Source organism: Lissotriton helveticus, chromosome 10 (genome assembly GCF_964261635.1).
Source record: "Lissotriton helveticus chromosome 10, aLisHel1.1, whole genome shotgun sequence".
In the NCBI taxonomy this organism is placed as follows: Eukaryota; Metazoa; Chordata; class Amphibia; order Caudata; family Salamandridae; genus Lissotriton; species Lissotriton helveticus.
The window spans coordinates 828,692,579-828,711,988 of record NC_136071.1 but is presented as its reverse complement, the minus strand read 5'-3'; the positions used below and the strand labels follow the sequence as shown (position 1 = coordinate 828,711,988).

Here is a 19,410-nt window from a genome sequence, read left to right as displayed (position 1 = left end):
ACTGCTCAGGCTCCGTCGGAGCCGCAGGGGAGGTGCCACCTGCCCCCTCAGACGCATCCCGCGACCGGCGAGGAGATTACGAAGAGCGACAACGCTTCTTCGACTTTTTGTGGTTCGCCTTACCTGACTCCGAGGGCGAAGACTTCGAATGATGGTGCTTGCTCCACGACCGGGCCCTCGACCTCCCACGTAACCGGGACCTAGAATGACGTGGGGCCGACCCCCGAGCCTCCAGCCACTTTCGGGACCACTCCCGCAAAGTTTTCGGGGCCAAGGCTCGGCAGTGGGAACACGACTCGGTGTCATGGTCACGCCCCAGGCAGAAGAGGCACTCATGGTGCGGGTCCGTCATCGACATCGTGCGCAGACAGGCCTCGCAAAGCTTGAAACCGGGCATCTATATGCACCAGGAGTAAGTTTTACTTACAATTTAATCAAACAAACACTTTAGTCAACAAGTTGACGGGGCACCGCTCTCTCCGGATCTGCGCTGGCTGGCGCGGAAAAAGAAAGTACTGACGTCAGCGAGCGTGGGCGTGTCTAAGTAGCTCCAGTGACGTCGTCTCGGCAAATACGATGCCAATGACGCTTGCGGAGCCGCACGACGACGCCTATCGACACGCAGGGGTACTGCTGATGAAAGCTTTGCCTGGGGATATTCTAAGGTAAGGAATCTATCACTAACGTGTCTCTTTCAGATATATTAAACACCACAGGCACAATCATACATGGCACTAGATAAAAGATGAATAGGTCACTCTCCTGTGCGACCAACGTAACCGCAAAACAGTCCCACATTGGGCCTTGGAACATGAATGGCCTTAATGATAAAATGAAGAGAAGGGCAGTGATGCACTGAGTGGGTTGCCATACTCCTACAGAAAAACTTCCCACAAGTCACAGGAAAGACATGTTCACCACCTAGGCAATTGCCTGGCACTCACTGTGGTACATGGATTTAAGGTCTTACCAAACTGGGCAAGGTCAATGGGACTCTGGGACATATGGAGAGGGAGACATGAAAAGGACAGGCAATATTTCTGCTTCTCACCCCCCAAAGCTCCTTCTCATGATCAGATTATTTAACTTAACTTAACGACAGATGTGCATGGCAAGGAAGGCGCATATCTGTCCGACAGGGCTTTCTGACCATTCCCCAGTACAATACATGTTATTTGGACCGCATCACTGCCAGAAGGCCATGTGATGCCTAAACGCATCGTAACTGAAAGACTACGATCTAGCAGACTCCCTGAAGGATATTACAGAATACTTCACAATGAACAATCATCCAGTTCCCTCCTCCACAACTCTTTGGGAGGCATGTGAAACTGTTATTCAAATGAGAGCAATATCCCTGCTTGGGATGAAAGCCAAAGATAAGCAACACAAAACAGAAATATTGGAAGCATAAATTACCTGACTCGAGGTACAAGTCACTGAAACATACAAGAGGCGAAATTTAGGCAATTAGAGGTAGCTCACTCTAAAGCTGCTTGACAGACCAAAGTTAGCATGATGGGCATCCCACTACAGAATATATGAATAAAGAAAAAATGTAAATAAGTTATTAAACATGCTGGCCAACAAGGAACTGGGGACTAGGATTGTTCCCTCAATTCTACACAGCGAAGGAGTTGATCACCAAGAATAGCTGAAACGTTTGCTACATATTATAGAGCCCTCTAAAAGGAACAGATTACACTGCAAGCAGAACTTGCCCGCCCTATAGTCAGAAATTTTATACTGCATGTTTTATTGAATGAGGAAAAGAGAAGACAGACCACCACTTATCATAGGACGAGATCCAGAAGGTCATTTTGAATATACCAATGGGTAAGACGCCGGGTATGAACAGGTTGCCCCCTGAATTCCTTTTAGAAGCCTGCTTCATTGCTTTCTCTAAACCAGAGACTGTTGTTTGATGAGGTACTACAAAAGACCTTCCTTCTCACTTGATCTACTTTACACCAGCGTAGTAATGATACTGAAAACAGACAAACCTCTGGACAAATGCCCATTCTACCATCCAATTTAATGAATTAAAGTCAAGTTCAAAATACTTGCTATGGTCTGTCAGCAGACTAGTTAAAGTGGTACAGACCCTGGTCCACAGTGGTCAAAACGGCTCCATGACGGACAGGAGCACATTTGCATATAGCTGTGTCTGAACTGGGGTGGCGAAGTGAGGTAAAGAACGATGATGCATTCAACCCAGACCGGTGACTGGGGGTGAGTGTCTGAAAAGTTTCAGCGCACCGTCCATCATCTCCTTGTGTTTGCTTTATCAAAACCTCCCACATATTACTGTCAATCACTTAGGTTACCTATATTATGTTTGTGAGTGGTACTCAAACACATTGGTTGAATAGGAAGGCTAATAAAAGAACCCCTCTATGACAAGGGGTGTGGCTGCTGCAAGTAGTGAAGCTAGTGGGGTTCAAACAAAGGGACCTGACAGACATATAAAGCTTGTGGGACATATAGTTCTCAGAGCATCAGAGAAGCTGCCAGAGGAATTCTCTTTACACAAAATAGAATTCTTTAGAAACCAGCCGTTACGTCACAACCTAGAACCCTATCCAGATTCCTACGGAGATAAGTTAATGACCCTCCATGACCTCAACCCTCTGGAGCCTAAGATAACTATAGAGAATACTGGGAAGAAAGGCATCTCCCGAACAGCCAAAACATGAGCAGTCAACTTGCTACATCCCAAGACAAAGCTACAGGAAAATTAGGAGCAGAAGCTTGGAGGGCTGGAGGATGACGAAAAGTGAGATGGCCTCCTGTATTTTAGTCATCTACTCCCATCAGGCCCATGGTACATTCTTACACACAATACTATGTCAGCCAGTTATTGTTCACTACTGGGAACATGTGCATTGCTCGTTGGGTGGGGACTTGTAATCACCATAGACTCCAAAGGTGGCAATGCTGAGCAGGGTCCAGGTGGCCACACTATTTCGGGCAGTAGGCTTCTTGACAGCTAACTGAGATACTAGAGGGACAGGGAACGACTCACCCGCCCTTGGGAAATGAGCAAGAGGTATGGATTAATGGGCCAAAGCAATGAGGTCCCTTACAAGGTAGGAGGCTGTACGAAGAAACAGAAGAAGATTTGGTGGCCATGGGAGGAATCGCACACAATTTAAAGTACATTTGTTTTATTTTAGGTGCTGGAATTGTATTCACCAAATGCTGTGTGTACTAATAAATGATGTGTGCCTGATATTGTGGTATTTTCAAAGGTGTAAAGATGATACTGTTGAACATGTAAAAATGAACAGATTAAAAGACAAAAACTAGAATGATTTCAAACTTGATTAAAAAAAGCAGATAGAAGAATGATTCGCAATATTCTAACAGCTGCTAATATTGTACGTAAATATTAACACACATTTTTGTCATGGCAAATAAAATAAATGCGGCCCAACAACACAACTTTGAACATCTTTACTAATAAACACGCATTCATTACTGAAGTGCAAAGGTCAAATTTAAGTTGATTGCCACAGAACAGCAAAATGACGTGAAAAACACTTTACACTGCCTGACAGACAGATAGAGAAGGTAACAGTTACTGTACACATAGAGAAATCTCTCCCAACAGTGAGAACTCTTCAGGTGTTTACGTTGCAAAATGAATCCCTTGCATCCTGTTTTTGGTTAAACACATTTGTTAAAACCAATACACATAATGCCTTGGGATAAACCATATGTGCAGAGTATAATATGTTTTTACTACTGTAGAGGGAGAGGAGTGGCATCATGATCCATTTGAGGCTTATCGTGCTGTGAGTCATGGCCCCTCCCCAAACTCAACAATGGCAATAAAAAGCATTAGAGAGCGAGTGCGAGAGCAAGTGTGTAGATGTAAATATATACACATATGGGGGTGTTCTAAACTTAGTCACAATTTTAAGGTTCAGAAGCAATTGACAAGAACAGTACCTGTGCATAATCCAGCTTGGAAAGCCGACCCTCCCTCCTTAACTTGTTTAACAAATATGGTGTCCATGGGCTCCAGTTTGTTCCGTGGCCGACCTGCAAAATAAATCATTCATAGCTTAAATCGAGGCATTAAAATAGACACATTGGATACAAACCAGTCACGTTTTTCCCCAAAGCAAATATTACAGCAAAATGAAGCTACAGACTGAAGTGATATTAAAACTAGGCCTGGCCGGTGAACGCCATCTGCAGAGTTTTCCGCACTCCGCGGAGTTCAGAACATCGTTAAGAAAAAATGTTACGCTGGCGAGCGAGGAAAATCCAATGCTAGACCACAACCTCCCGGTGAGATTTGTCATTGCGGGCGGTCGAGGATGGTGGCCACCGCTCGCGTTGAGAAACCATCCGTTCCAATTGAGGAAGCTTCCGCTCAGGTAGAATATCTACTTGAGTGGCAGAATGAAGCAGCGCCCTCTTGCGTGGCGCATGGTGCCAGTTGTGCTGATTTTCCAGCACAGGACAAACACCTGGTGCTAAAAATCAGCGCGAACGGTGCAACCTAACGCACTCCTCCACTTGTGGAACTCCATGAAGCGCAGCAGAGTTTTTTGGTTAGTTCGGTACTCCGCCCAGGCCTAATTAAAATGATATATATATATAGGTGTTCCTTAATAAAAGCTGGCTCCTAACGGTTCCCCTGTGGTGGTCTCGTCTTTCTCAAAGGAGGGAGGTCGTGTTGGATTAAATAACGCGATGTCCAGTGTCGCGTCTACGAGGCCCCCGCAGCATTAAGATGGTCCGGGTTTCACTGGTCTCTGTTCCGGCGGAATCTTCGTTGTTTCCAGGTGACTGGATTTACCCAGGGCCCACCCTCAAGCCGTGGACAATGTGGTGCGGTGTAGCAGCCACTCGACTGCTCTCTGGACGGGGCGGATTTTCCGCTTGGCCCCCGCTACAAGAACCCCATTGGCCTGAGGGGCGCTGCGATTTAGGGGACCAGAGGAGCTCGCTGAATCTTGGGACACTCGTACTTTGGGGTATACTTCACAACATCATAGCCCGTACTTGCTCCTATCCCCGCAATGCCTACCCACTCATCAATTGCATTCTGGGACCTGTAGGCGATAACAATTTAGCGCCAAACGGGAGGCATATGCATATGGACTGTATCTGGAAGGGGTGGAGCAAGCACAGAACAGCGAGGGGGAGGCGGGTATTTATACAGGCATATGAACTCCTTCTCTGTTGCAGAATACCTCAGGCGCTGAAGAAGGCTGTCATTATGCCGAAATGCATTCGTCTGTACGGAGGTGTTCCTTAATAAAAGCTGGCTCCTAACGGTTCCCCTGTGGTGGTCTCGTCTTTCTCAAAGGAGGGAGGTCGTGTTGGAGATATATATGTACACACACACATATACATATATATAGCTTGAAACCACACAGTTACCATTAAATTTTTTTTAATTGTAGGTGTTACTATTACCGAACACAAAGACACGGTTATCCTGAACCCTGAAGGTTCAAAGTTGCTCCTCACCTGCCCAGATTCTTAGCAGTGGCCGGGAAGCCATACACACAGCTGTAACAGGTGCACTACTAAGTGAAATACCATACTGACTGAACCTAGCTATAGAGCAGATCTATGCTGCAAACAGCCTTTTTTGGACCAAGGAATCAGAGATAACCTTTGCAGTCCCATCTTCTGCTTTGATTCTTCAAGCTATAAAATCAGCGTAGAGTGGGTGTAGTACTGCACGTCCTCTCTTGTAGTTACTAAACTCAGAACTACATATGGCTTTATTTATTGGAAAATTAAGTAAGTAGGGAAAGGAAACCAAGATGTTGGCCAAGACAATGAGTGCCGAACAAATGAGGCCTTTAATCTCCATTAGAGCCTACAGCAAAAGGAATTAACTGTGTTTCTATGCATAAAGGTTCTTTGGCGTCATCACCTACTTCACTGCAAAGGTGTCCATACATTGAAGGCTCAGATACCTCTGCCCATTCATCCTATGTCAGATTAAAAAGGTTTGTTGTTTGTCTTAAAAATGTAAATAGGAAAAATGAAGATGGGCAGAATGCTTAACTTCTTCGCAGCCCACCATTCAACTTCAGACACTGACCAACCATATGCAAATAAGCCTTGGCCCTGATCTAACACGAGCAGGACGAACTGTGGGGGCCAGGCCAGCTCCCCTTCAAACCGGATCTCGGAGTACAAGCAACCCCAGACCGACACCCAGGTAAGTTACCAGTGGCTGGGATTAATTCAAGCATACCACTCATCACTTTTCTCTATTCTTCAGAGTGATGCTCCAAGCCGCCCCCGACTAAAAAGGCCCAAAAAGACTAAAACTGGTCTGGGGTTGCTTGTGTTCCGGTTCAGAGGGGAGAAGGCCAGGAGTAAGGCTGATGCAAACGGTTCCTGTCTGGTTTGGCATGATGGGAAAAAACAATGCGACTGGGATGCAGCTCTGACTAACCTGCAGTGGCAGAGATTAACTGAGGCAGTCTATTCCTTATAGTGTATTTAGGCACATCACAGATCGTTCTTGGATAACTTTCATCCGCTAACTGGAGTAATTACCAAGTGAATATCTGACTGCATGACGCGCATATTAAGAGAAGTGCACCAATTATTCCACCGCTTTGTTATGGGTACGGGTCAATTCTCTCTGAGATAATGGGTTTTATAACGGAGTAGATAATCCATTGTTACTTAATGGTGAAAGATGTTCTAAATTGGCACAATATATGATAAACTGCTGAAAGGATATGGTAGATTGCAAGAGATAAGGAAGATTGGCGAAAGATATGGTAACAGAGCAATTTACTTTCTTAACAAATTTAATAGTCAATAAATGGCCAATCTCACTGCCAAGGAAAGAATGACTGCGTCCTAAACTAATTAAACCAAAGTGGTTGCACTTATCAATCTACCAGATTTAGCTCCGCCATCATGGGCTCAGTAAGTCCTACCCGCGTGATCTCCTTCGCTCATCTGGCTCAGACGTCTTTCGTAATAGGTTCCAAAAGTCCAATATAGCCTCTGTTCCTGTATGTAATGCAGGGTTACTTAGGGGGAGTCGAACGTCAGGGTATGAGGGATGCTGAGGTGTCTATTTTAATGGATACTTAAAAAATAAATGGCACGCAAAAGTCAAAATTTGGAAATTTAAATCTGAGTACCCACCAAGCTGCTTTTCAATCCTCAAAATAATTTAAAGGAATACGCTCTAAAGAACTGGATTGGGTGGGCTTCTGTGTATATAAAGGATGGGAATTAACTAGAGTGCAATTCTAATCAACAATGTAGCATGTTTAGTTGAAGAAGCCAAGGAAGAGCTATAGGAAATGACTATTATTTATGTGAAGAGCGAGCTGACAACTATAAAGTATCCAGATCTTTATGAAGAATCAAGGAGGTTTTGCTCCTACCCACAAAGTTGATTGAAGCGTCCTGGCACTACCCCCAATTTAAAAAGATAAAAATATACCAGCAAGGTTAATTAATCAACAGATCTTTGTCTGAGCTAAGAATGCTATTTAAGTTATATATTATAACGTCCCCTCTCACTGTAAAGGTTCGCCCAGACCCTGGTCTTAGGGGCATTAAAATGTTTATGGCTTGGATCTATGGAGTGTTAACCATCAGGTACATAGGCAGTCTTTATGTACAGATCTCTTTTGGAATGTTCATACATTTAATACTGTGGTTTATTCCTGCTTTTTGTCCACGCATTATGACAAATATGATCTTTAGATTTTAGAGTCGACCTGGCTTTGGGCGTGTTTGATTGGAAATGGGTACATCTCTTTTGCAAAGAACATGACATCACATGGGTCAGGTCAGCTGCCAGTTGGCTTAACGACCCTGGCTCAATTTACATGCATTAAGATTGCTTATTAATATAAACTGAGTATGACTGGGCTTTAGCATTGTTAATTTTGCTTATACAGCCTTGGTTTTCATATGATTCAATGATATGTGCCAATCTTTATATTACTCAAATACCTCTCATTTTAAAAAGGAACTAAAGTTAGATCGTGACCTGTCTAATTTAAGATTTCGGTATCCCACTGCACTGTTTCTTATTGCTGGAGTCTTCAATGTCAAACTCCTGCTAACTTGCTTAGATCATTTACTATTCGAATTTGTTTTATCACTAGATATGACCACATCTATAGTGGCACCCTATGTTTACTCTCCAAAAGGCTGATCAAATACTTTTGCTATTGGCACAACAATCCAGAGAACTTAAGTGGGAGTTTTCCTGAAGATAGTCCCCGCCATTCAATTCCCACTATTGGGCATGGCCTTACAAAGGCCCTAATTGATAAGGCATGTTTCAGACGAGTCATTGAAATCTGTAATTGGATTTAAGTGTTTGGTCTGGGGGACTAGTGCCAATCTAGCTTTAGAAATTATGCTCAAGGAATAATATTACGTTAACTTTTCAGTTTGACTTCAAAATACTGGAATCTGTCGGGGGGGGGGGAGATTTGGTCTACTGCAAATTGCTTATAAGGATGATTTGGCTATTATTGGCACAAGCTGAGAAATAACTACCAAAATGTATTGTTCAAACTAAAGTTAATTATTATAACTCTTGGTGGGTGGGAATGCACAGTAAGTGCCACAGGGAATGCAAAACAAATGCCTGTCTTTGGTTAACATGGAAATTACAGTCTCATCAGATTGCCTTCAAGGCTCAGTTTCTCAAGAACGATTATGTAGCTAAATTGTTATCTTATATAATACGAAAGACCCTGAAGCTAACCATGTGCAGCAGGTTGGGCTGTATACTCCTGATCGGCAATTACTACAACTTCAAGAAACAGATTCGATAGTCAAAATAATAAAAGAAGGTTAAACGAATACTAAAGGAGAACGTTTTGCAAATTAGTATGAGTGACAATACAACAATATACAACACTTGGCTTGCAAAATTTCAATTTGTGCTTTACATTATTGGACGCAAGCCAATGGACTTTTACTTTGTCTACCCTGGATACATGGCATTTCATGAATTAAAATTCAATCTGATCATTCCTAAAGGATCATATGTTGTAGCACTAGGGTCACCGCTTACAGTGATCGCTGTTTTTGTTGTCTGAACAACAATTACAATATGGTGCATATTCTTGTGAATTTTGATCGTTTTGAAGAAAGGAAAAAGATTTTACTAGCAATATTTTTAAAGCATGAATCTCTTGTCAGATTGGATGCTTTAAGCACTCAGTTCTTCCTGAATCACTTGACATTGGAGTAGCTTTGAGAAAGTAAACTAGGACAGCATAAGAAAGATTTAGTTAAGTTTAACCATCTTCTGCATTCCTGAAGGATCATGCATTTTTGCTTTTATTTTGATTTTATAAATAGAAACTGATAAATGTAATTGCCTTATGAATTTGGAATGTATTTTTTTAATTAGATCTTGCTATTTGGATATGAGTTATTTAAATAAGTTGTACTTTATTTGTGGCATTTCATTTCTCTGCTGTGTTTAAGATTGTATTTTGTTAATTATTTTACTTTATTGCATTTGTGCTTATATTTTATTCTGCAATTTTTATGTGAATGGTTCTCAGAAATCATTTAAATAAATTCAATAGGTATGTGCTAATGGGGAAACTACTGCAGGCATTGAAAAACAACCTAAATCAACACAAAAGTAATGTGACCGTACTCTTCTGTCTTACTCTTTGACCTGCTACCTAAATACTGCATCTAGAGGAGTCTAAAGAGCATGCATGGTGAAATGCCTCTGGAGTAGCACATAAGATCATCGCAGAACCCCACACAATCAATGGAATAAAGTAACCCATATGATAATCTAAACAATTTCTGAAATAGAAGTGCCTCTGAACAGCTGGAATTGTGTGGACAATAACTATAGTAACACTAGAATTGGTAAATGCAAAACTGATACGGCTAACCTCTCACAGTTGAGTAAAAGGATTTAAGGTTAATGATTCCCCCATTCAATTCCCTGTTCACCATTGAATGGACTAATGCAATCTATGAACGTAAAAAACATGTACTTTTGGGCCCATTGCTTTTACAGTGTTATACAGCATGAGCAAGGCCTGTGATGGTAGCAGAACACTTTACAGAGACATTGAGCAGCTGAATAATGTACAACATGATTCATCAAATGCACTTCCCAAGACTCCAAACCCATTAGTCATAACCGTCAACTAAGGACTAGGCCGATTATACTTTCTATGACCTCTTTAGGGGAGATTATCCATACTGTACAATAATTTTGCACATTTAAAAAGCAATATATGCATTTTTTAGCAATAAATATGCCCGAAGATTAACTTCTATTGACAGTAAATTTGAATCAGTTGTTTAGTATTTTATGAAATGTATCACTTTCTACCCAGGAAGCAGTACATCTGTTGAGTTGATTATACATTATTAAACATCTTACTTTGAAAAGCAGCACGTCCCTTTAATTTATGTAAATAAAACATTATAATAATTTCAAATCATTTAAATGCTGCTCAGTACATTAAAAATAAATCCCGCTTATGACAAACAAGCACGAAATCGAATAAGGACAATGGATTTTTTAAGACCTGATTTTAAATGCAACACTGCACTGGCTGGTGTGTGGTAGCATATGCTAGGGAGTATATTTCTCAAAATCGGTAACTCAAAGAATATCACTTTGCTGCATTCTAGAGACAGTTTCATTAAAAGGAAGTGTACTGAGGCTAATGGCTGCTGCTTTGACATAATTTACCATAAGAAATCTGGGTGACGGAGATACTGATGGAAGACAGAGGCGCCTTCACTGCAGGTCTGTTGGGCCTAGTTCATTCGGTTTCACTCACTCCCAACCTATGGTGTAAACTTCAACCAATCAGCTGAGCAGGAAACTCCTTCCCAAAGATATTCATTTCAGGGACTTGTGCGATCGGTACCGTGCATTTATCACAGCAAATACACAGCCATGTTCCATTCCACAGGCAAGGAGCACATTTTGACCAGGTTCCACTCAAACGCTGGCAATTAGGCAGATAATGCAAAAAAGTTCCCGGACAAACTCATTGTTTATCTATACATCTTCCCGTTAAGGCAATTCAAGAACTTGGTGCCTGTAAAATCTGTTTTTACAAAACTTTGTATGCAAGAAATTTCTCATCCAGGACATGGTAATAAATCTTTGTTCTCAAGTACTATGGGACCTAAACTCTGCTTCCTTTCTCCTGAAACTGGAAAGCATAGAGCACTTTCAAAGACCAACTGGGGTATTTTTCCCCTCGTAAATCAATACATTAAGTATCATTACACGGAATAATCTTAACATCTGCCGTTTTACAGTGCTTAAAACTGTATTGTTATGTGCTAATTTAAAAATATCATATTTAGATGAGTTGAAAAGTATTTAACTAACACTTCGGAAATTCGCTTGTGTTGCATCAAATGGCCATATGGTGGCAATATAGTTCGCTGAACAAAAACACTAACGTTCTTATTTTGTTGTGGTTTCACAGAAGAGTTAATGCTTTGGTTACTTTGTGTTTAGTTAAGAGGATAATATGGGTGTGGGGACACATTCAGTTGTGGATATTAGGATTAAGCACTGGAATCATTCCAGGTCATCATAAGATTTTTTTTAAATCAATCGACAAACAGAAGCCTCAATTGGTAAACAACGCGTAGATAGAAGGCACAACAGCTACCAAAAGCGGCAAGAATTAAAATGCACTCTTCACAACCTCACATGCTCAAGAAGGCCCCTCGCTATTTCACTTTTCTACTGTAGCAACAATCGCCGGTTAGTCGTGTCCCCATGAATGCCTTAGGACTGCAGACAACCACAGCACGAGTGGCGTTGTGGTGAGGAGGAGGCGGCTACCTCTGTACAAAACCTGATCCCAAATCCGTACATAAAACAATGGGCACGTTCACTATATTTAATACAAATTGTTACTATGGAAAAAAATGCTTTTGCTTTGACCCGAAACACAGACCTTAATAAACAAAACAAATCACAAAAAGCAGTAAGTATTTTTTTCTGCGTTATCTTGTCGGTTGGCAGATTTTCAGTAGGAGATACCTGTAGCTGGACAGAGTTAAAATAGTAAGATAAACTGTCTTTTTGGAATTAGAGGTTGGTAGGTTTGTCCTAGGGGAATCGGTTGTTCTGCTTCATTCACCTGCTTTCACCTCCCTCATGTTGTGTTGTTTAACTTTCTGTTATAGTAAACTATTGTGGGTTGATTTCCTGGTGTCATGGATGGTCAAGAAAAAGAAGCATGGTCCTTAACTGCAGCTTGAGGTCCCACTGGTGCCCCCTCGGGCATGTGGGTTTTCTTGGTCATCACCTCTCGCACACTGAACACACAACCGGGTATTGAGTGAATGTTTGGCTTTACAGATATTAATGCCATCAACAGCACCACACAGAAAAGCAATTAAATGTGTGTTTGTGTCGTTTTGAAGTGTTTTACTAGTGATTACCCAAGCTAGGGTCAAAGAAGGCTGCAATGTGGTAGCATTGCCTGGAAATGAGAATAGCTCCCAGCCTGAAGAGAAGTGCACTTGACACAAACTATGTACCTATATTTTCAAATCAGGAAACACTTTACTTTCTGCAGTGGGAACAATATTTCAGTTGAAGGACTCGACGGGGCCTTTGCTGCAAGCTTAATAAACCCATAAAAAGCACGTGCTGGCACGTTGTATGGCCTAACCATGGACCTTGAATAAATAGCTGCCGACCAAAGCTGGTGGCCAGCAGCAAGGACCAGTCATTCCAGGGTGCGCACTAGCTGTTCAGAGGGGCCGCATGGATAATGACCGATCAGCAGCTGTCAATGGGTTCTTTAATCTGTTTTTATAATCTGTTTCTATATTCTGATGAAAAGTTTGGAATTTATATATGTTAGGATGATGTGTAAAGTGTATAATGTGGAGTATTTAGGATCTGTTTTTTTAAATATTGTAAATGGTTGTATTTAATGTACAATGTTGTAGCTATGCTTATCTAAGATACTCTTTCTTGCATTGCAGATGTTTTAAATTTAATGTGGGATTTAATCATTATATCCTGAAGAAGGTGTTGGCTCCTAAAAATTGTGCCAATCGAAACGCGTCGATGCCTGTGTTGAGTTGAAGTACTTTAAGTTCTGGTGATAACTCAGATTGGAAAATTAGTTGGATATCAGAGTGTGATTACAAGCGTTGCTACTGTACTTACCTCATGCTAATAGGATTCATTTATTCCTTTGGCTCTGTTTCCCACTTGTATATTGTTATGAGATTTTACTGTGTATAATTTGTGAATATATTTTTAATTGTGTCTGATGACAAGAAATGATGAGCTTTTTTAAACTCAACTAAATAAACTGTCTTATTTTATTCAATTTTTCCTTTTTGCTCCTGTATGAATGAGTTGTTGTGGTTAGAAAGTGTTTCTATGATATAAGGTTGCACCCAAAAGGGAATTCTTTTTTTGACATTTGTCTTCAGGCACCCTACCCTTTTGGGCGTTGGGGTCCCTCTCTTTTGTTAGAGATACTGTGTACAGTCCTTGTTGACTGGAGAGCATATAGGTTCCTATCCCTAGACATTTTTTTAAATGGATCAATTTAGGACCTTTGGGTTCAGCGATTATTAACTCAATCGAATTATCAACATGAAAAATGGAAATAAAATTACTGTTGTTTCTGGGAAGGGGGAGAATTGGGGTAAACTCCTTAACCTGAAAAAGAAACTTATCCAAACAGAAGCCCATGCAGAGTTTCTAGTAGAATATATTAAATCAGGGACCATACCAATTGGACTACAGGTCCGTAATGAACCTGGGCTCTTTTACGAGAATAGGAAGATCGTGGAAACATGGGCAGCAATCTCCAATCGATGTAGTCGCGATTGGATGCTCCTCATAATTGAGACTGTCCATGAGCTAATCATCATAGAAAAAGAAGCGATTGAGAAACTAGAGATAGAGTTGAAGAACTTCCCAGCCTTGGAAGAGGCGAAGAAAAAATTTGATTACATCAATAGAGATGACGAAGGATATAGTGAGTATCTATTTAACAAGAAAACAAACCAACTCAAAAAGGATATTGAGAGGTTTTCTGAGGAAAGGGTTTATCCATTTCTGAAAGAAAATTACTATCAACAACGCAAGGATCCTAACTGGGAGAGACCACAGAATAGACAGACTTACAACAGGGGAAGTAGAAAACATATTACTTTCTCTGAAACCTCAGGGTCCAGCAGTGAGGACGAGGGGGTGCCGAGAGAAGAGAGCGAAGGCAGAAATCATTTTAGAGATCAGGGGCCTTTTTTAGACTCACGCCCAAGGAGGGGGCACCGGTACAACGGAAATACAGGGTGGGGCCAATTCAATCGGGGCCCTCCACCTCAGCAAGAATATATGAGAACGAGGAGCAAGCGGTATTGGCGACCGACCGAATACCAGGCATAAATTTTTCAGACAGATCCCTTAACTTAACAGAAATTAGCATCCTGAGTAGAGGTCTCAGCTTTGTCCCCACCACTGGTATAGACGCCTTTCAACTTGAAAAAGATATGCGTTCCTTTTTCAGGAAGGTGAGATTAAGAAGATTCTTTGAGGATAGGGAATCAAGGGAACGCATAAATCTATCAGGATTTAAACCTAAATCTGTATTTACGCCCACATTAGGGATGGTTACTAAAAATGTTGAAGCCTTCGAGATGGCCGTGGAAAGTGGCATCCATAAGATCCTTGATGACAACAAAAGGCATAACACCTATAACATCAGTAAGGAAGAGAGAACAGCCCTTAATTCCCTTAAAGATGACAGGTCCCATACCATTAAACCGGCAGATAAAGGGGGTGGAGTTGTAGTGTTCAACACTACTGACTATGAAAATAGAATGTATAAACTATTAAATGTAAAAGAACATTATGTACGGACAAGGGAGAGTAGCATTACTAAAATATCCAAAGACTGCACTTTTATTAGAAGCCAAAGAACAGGTCTGGATATGTGAGGATGAGTTCAAATAGTTGAACAATGTAGAACCCAGAATTCCGGCCATTTATGGCCTGCCAAAGGTGCATAAGCAATATGATGATCCTCCCATGCGTCCTATTGTCAGTAGTGTTGACTCACTCCTCGACCCAATTAGCAAATAATGTAAGGGACTCTGCACATATGATTTCTCTCATTGAGGGTAAGGAGTTCCGTGGAGAGACTCAATGTCTGGTCACCCTTGACATTGAGTCTCTTTACACGAACATTCCCCAGGAGGATACTGTTTGTGTAATCAGGGACATTTTGGAGACTCAGGACCTTGGAGGGGCCAATAAAGATTTTATTGTTAGATGTGTAAAACTCATCCTGACTAACAATGTCTTTCTTTTTAAGGATGAGTTGTTTAAGCAACTGAAGGGGACCAGCAGGGGGGCCACTCGTGCCCCCAGTCTGGCCTGCCTTTATGTTGGCCAATTCGAGGGCAAACATGTATATAATGAGATTTCCCCTTTTTTCGAAAATGTAGCGTGCTGGTACCGCTACATTGACAATATTTTCTTTATTTGGGAAGGTTCTGTTGAACTGCTTAATGATTTTTTGTTATGGCTGAACTTGGGTGACCCTAACCTAAAATTCACATATCATAGTACCTCAAAAGTGGATTTTTTAGATATCACAATTAAAGAAGTAAGTGGGCATTTGGAGGTAGAGTTATTCACCAAACCCTCGGCGAAAAACACACTTCTTGACTTCTCGAGTTTCCATCCTAAGTCGCAGAAAGAAAGTATAACATTTAGTCTATTTCTGCGGCTTAGGAGGAATTGTTTGGAACTCGAAGATTTTTATAAACATTCAGAGATCCTAAAAAAGAAATTTAGAGATAGGGGCTACCCGAAAAAACTTTTAACGCATTCAATGAAGAGAGCTAGATTCTATGATAGGGAAGCCTTAATCAATAAATCGGTGAAGAAAAAGAGCCTTTAAATAAAATTGTATTTGTGAGTAAGTTTTCAACCCTCAGCAACCAAATCAAGAATGTAGTGAATAAAAATTGGCATATTTTAAATCATGATGAAAATGTCACTCTGGAGAAACCGCTTTTTGCATTCAAGAAAAAAAAAAACGTGTGTGATCTCTTAGTGCACACCTATAGAGAAGAAAATCAATCTGTCCAGAAAACCACGGCAAATACAACAGCAATAGGAAATTTTAAATGTAGCACTTGTAATATCGGCCCACAGTGCCTGCAGACCACAGAAATACTCCACAATGGCCTAACATTAAAAACTAAGACCATGAGTAACTGTAAAAGTAAGAACGTTATATACTTTCTGAGATGCCCCTGTGGTCTTGGAAACGTTGGGGAGACAGGTAGGGAGGTACGTGTCAGGCTTCAGGAACATAGGTCCGCCATTAGGACCAAAAACATTACTGCACCATTGGTAACACATTTTCTTGAGGCTGGCCATAGCGAAAGTGATTTCGTATGGTTTATCCTTGAAAAAATAAAAATTGGCAAGAGGAGGAAATATGCATTCCAAAAGGAAAATGCGTGAACAATGGTATATTTCCTATCTGAACACGGTGAGAAATGGCCTTAATTCGAAAGAGGAATGGGAACGTCTGTTAAGACCCGTGTAAGAAAAATTTAGGATATCAATACTGTACACTGTAATAAAAAGACATATAGAACATCCTTAATTGATTCATATTGTGTGGGCTTTGATGTAATTTCTGATGTTCTGAAGTTTCACTAATTTGCACGAATTTCAGACACCGTGATTTACTATTTTGTGTTGTGACTCCCACTATATGGCAGAATCATATATATGGGACTACAAAAGAGACCTTTATAAGACATTAATTGTAACATCTATGTCCATTGTACACTTTTATATCCATGCACGGTGGTAAAACCGTCTGTAACTACATCTTTGGCATATGTAATTACATCTTTGGCATATGAGAAGTGTCAAGTATACATTATACATTATGAGAAGAATACACTGTCATATTCATGGCAGTTTTTGGAGATATTCTGATCACACGTGTCAGTGAGCGTTAGATACAGTACCGGGTCTACAAGAAGATCTCTTATTTATGTCTTTTCTGAGATTCATAAATCACGCATGTAAACGAGCGTTATTCACGCTCGCATTAATATGAATATCTAGGAGCGAGAGATCTAGTACATGCATATCGAAATATTCTTATGATCGATTATTATCATTATTACAAAATATAACAATGTTAGTATAGGCTATATTTAGCATGACTCGTGACTTTATGGAATCTCACGTATACTTTTTATCTATCGCAATTGAATATATACATTGTTTTTGGTAAAAGAAAAACTATATTAAGGAAGAGTCTTTCTTCTAACGTGCCATTGACCAAATGGCGCGTTTGGCATTCTAGTGGTTGTGGAACGCGGAAGCAGGAACTAATTGGGGCCGGATGGAGAATTACGCGGGCAATGGCGGAAATAGAATCTCGCATCTACCTTGTTTAGAGTATACAAACCAGGGCAGTTTTGCTCATAGGTTGATTAAAGATATGATGCGCGTGCCCGGACAAGGAGCTATTACCAAGAACAGCAGGTGAGGGAATACTTGAGGACTAATTCTGAGTTCAGGAGAATGTAAGCACACAGATTGCGTCATATTCATCGTGCCTACTTTCTGTTTTATGCTCACTTGTAGACCGCTGGCGGTAGTGATTGGGATTACTAAGTAACCCGACGCTCCGTAGAGCAAACTACACACGGTCCTTTTAACTTGAGAAATACGGCCGACTACTTTCTGTGTGTAAGGTATGTTTCACACTGTAACTTTAGTATTAAATCTTTTTATTGCAAAAAGAAAGGCTCTTACACAAAGCTGAGAAATATCAAGGTACAGTGCAGATAACAAGTTGCCCAGTGTTATAGCAATATCAGCAGAGCTCCACCTTATGATAGAGTTACTTTGTCCGACAAACTGCGGGAGCTGCGAGCCCAACCGGCAGAGTCTGCCCAGTGCTCCTAGAGCCACAATAAACAAGCATTAGGAATGCATTAGGGCTCGGGTTTGTTTGAGTTAGAGATAATGGCATTGTAAATGGCAATGTGTTTTAGGCATGTGTTTTGGAGTGGAAGCATGTGGTGTGTGTTGGAGATGTGTGTTGGATTGGAATGTTATCATTGGTGGCATGCTGCACTTTAACGCATTATCTTTAAAAGGTAAAGTGCAGCATAGTGCGATAGGTACAATATTAATTGGTGGATGCGTTATCAATTGGTGTGTGCATTGATGGGTGGTGGATGTGTGTGCCTGTAGGAGTTGTGCAGTGATGGCTGTTGGTGTGTGTGTTTGGTGGAAGCGTGTAGTGGTGGCTTGAGGTGTGTATGACTGGTGGTAGCGTGCAGTAAGAGCTGTTACTGAGTGTGGCTGTCAAGCGTACAGAGCTGGATGGTAATGCGTGTGGTTGGTGAAAGGGTGCACTGACAGCTGTTGATGATTGTGCCAATTGAAAGAGTGGCTGGTGCACTGTCAGCTGTTGGGGTGTGTGTGTGTGTTTGGTGAAAGTTGCACTGACATTGTTTGTTGTGTGCGTGGGTGTTTAGCGGCACTGATGCATGGTCTTGTTTGTTTTTGGTGAAAGCGTACATTGATGGTTGTTGGTGTTTGTGCCTGGTGAAAGCATTCATTGACGGCTGGGGGTGTGTTGTGTGTGTTGTTTTGTGTCTAGTGGTGAGTGTGTGGTGGTGAGTCTGTGGGGGTGAGCCTGGGGGGGTGAGTGTGTGGTGGAGAGTGTGTTGTGGTGACGAGTGTGTGGTGTTGAGAGAGTGAGGTGTGTGTGGTTTGTGTGTGTTATGTGTGTGTGGTGTATGTGTGTGTGGTGTGTGTGTGTGTGTGTGTGATGTGTCTGTGGTGTATGTGTGTGTGGTGTTTTCTGCACACTCACACACTGCCCCTACACATTCACACACTGCTCACCCGCACACTCCCAATGTCACCCTGCATAGTCACACACTGTTTATCCTGCACACTCATTCTGCACACTCACACAATGTGCACCCTGCACCCTTACACACTGTCTCTGCAGTCACTCTGCACGCACTGTCACTTTACACTCACTCTGCACTCACTGTCACTCTCGCACTCACTCTGCACTCACTGTCACTCTGCACTCACTCTGCACTCACTGTCACTCTGCACTCACTCTGCACTCACTGTCACTCTGCACTCACTTTGCACTCACTGTCACTCTCGCACTCACTCTGCACTCACTGTCACTCTGCACTCACTCTGCACTCACTGTCACTCTGCACTCACTCTGCACTCACTCTGCACTCACTCTGCACTCTGCACTCACTATCACTCTGCACTCACTGTCACTCTGCACTCACTGTCACTCTGCACTCACTCTGCATTCACTGTCACTCTGCACTCACTCTGCACTCACTGTCAATTGCACTCACTCTGCA

At 41.7% G+C, this 19,410-nt stretch overlaps 1 protein-coding gene across 2 annotated transcripts in view; it reads right to left on the bottom strand.

Moving 5' to 3' along the window:
* The window catches only part of ARHGAP21 (Rho GTPase activating protein 21), a 545,637-nt gene that overhangs the window by 230,478 nt on the left and 295,749 nt on the right, over positions 1–19,410 (bottom strand). For both annotated transcript variants that reach the window (XM_078663440.1, XM_078663441.1), the window contains one exon: positions 3,955–4,047. In XM_078663440.1, the coding sequence (XP_078519566.1) occupies positions 3,955–4,047 (93 nt within the window). The remainder of the gene's footprint in view (positions 1–3,954; positions 4,048–19,410) is intronic.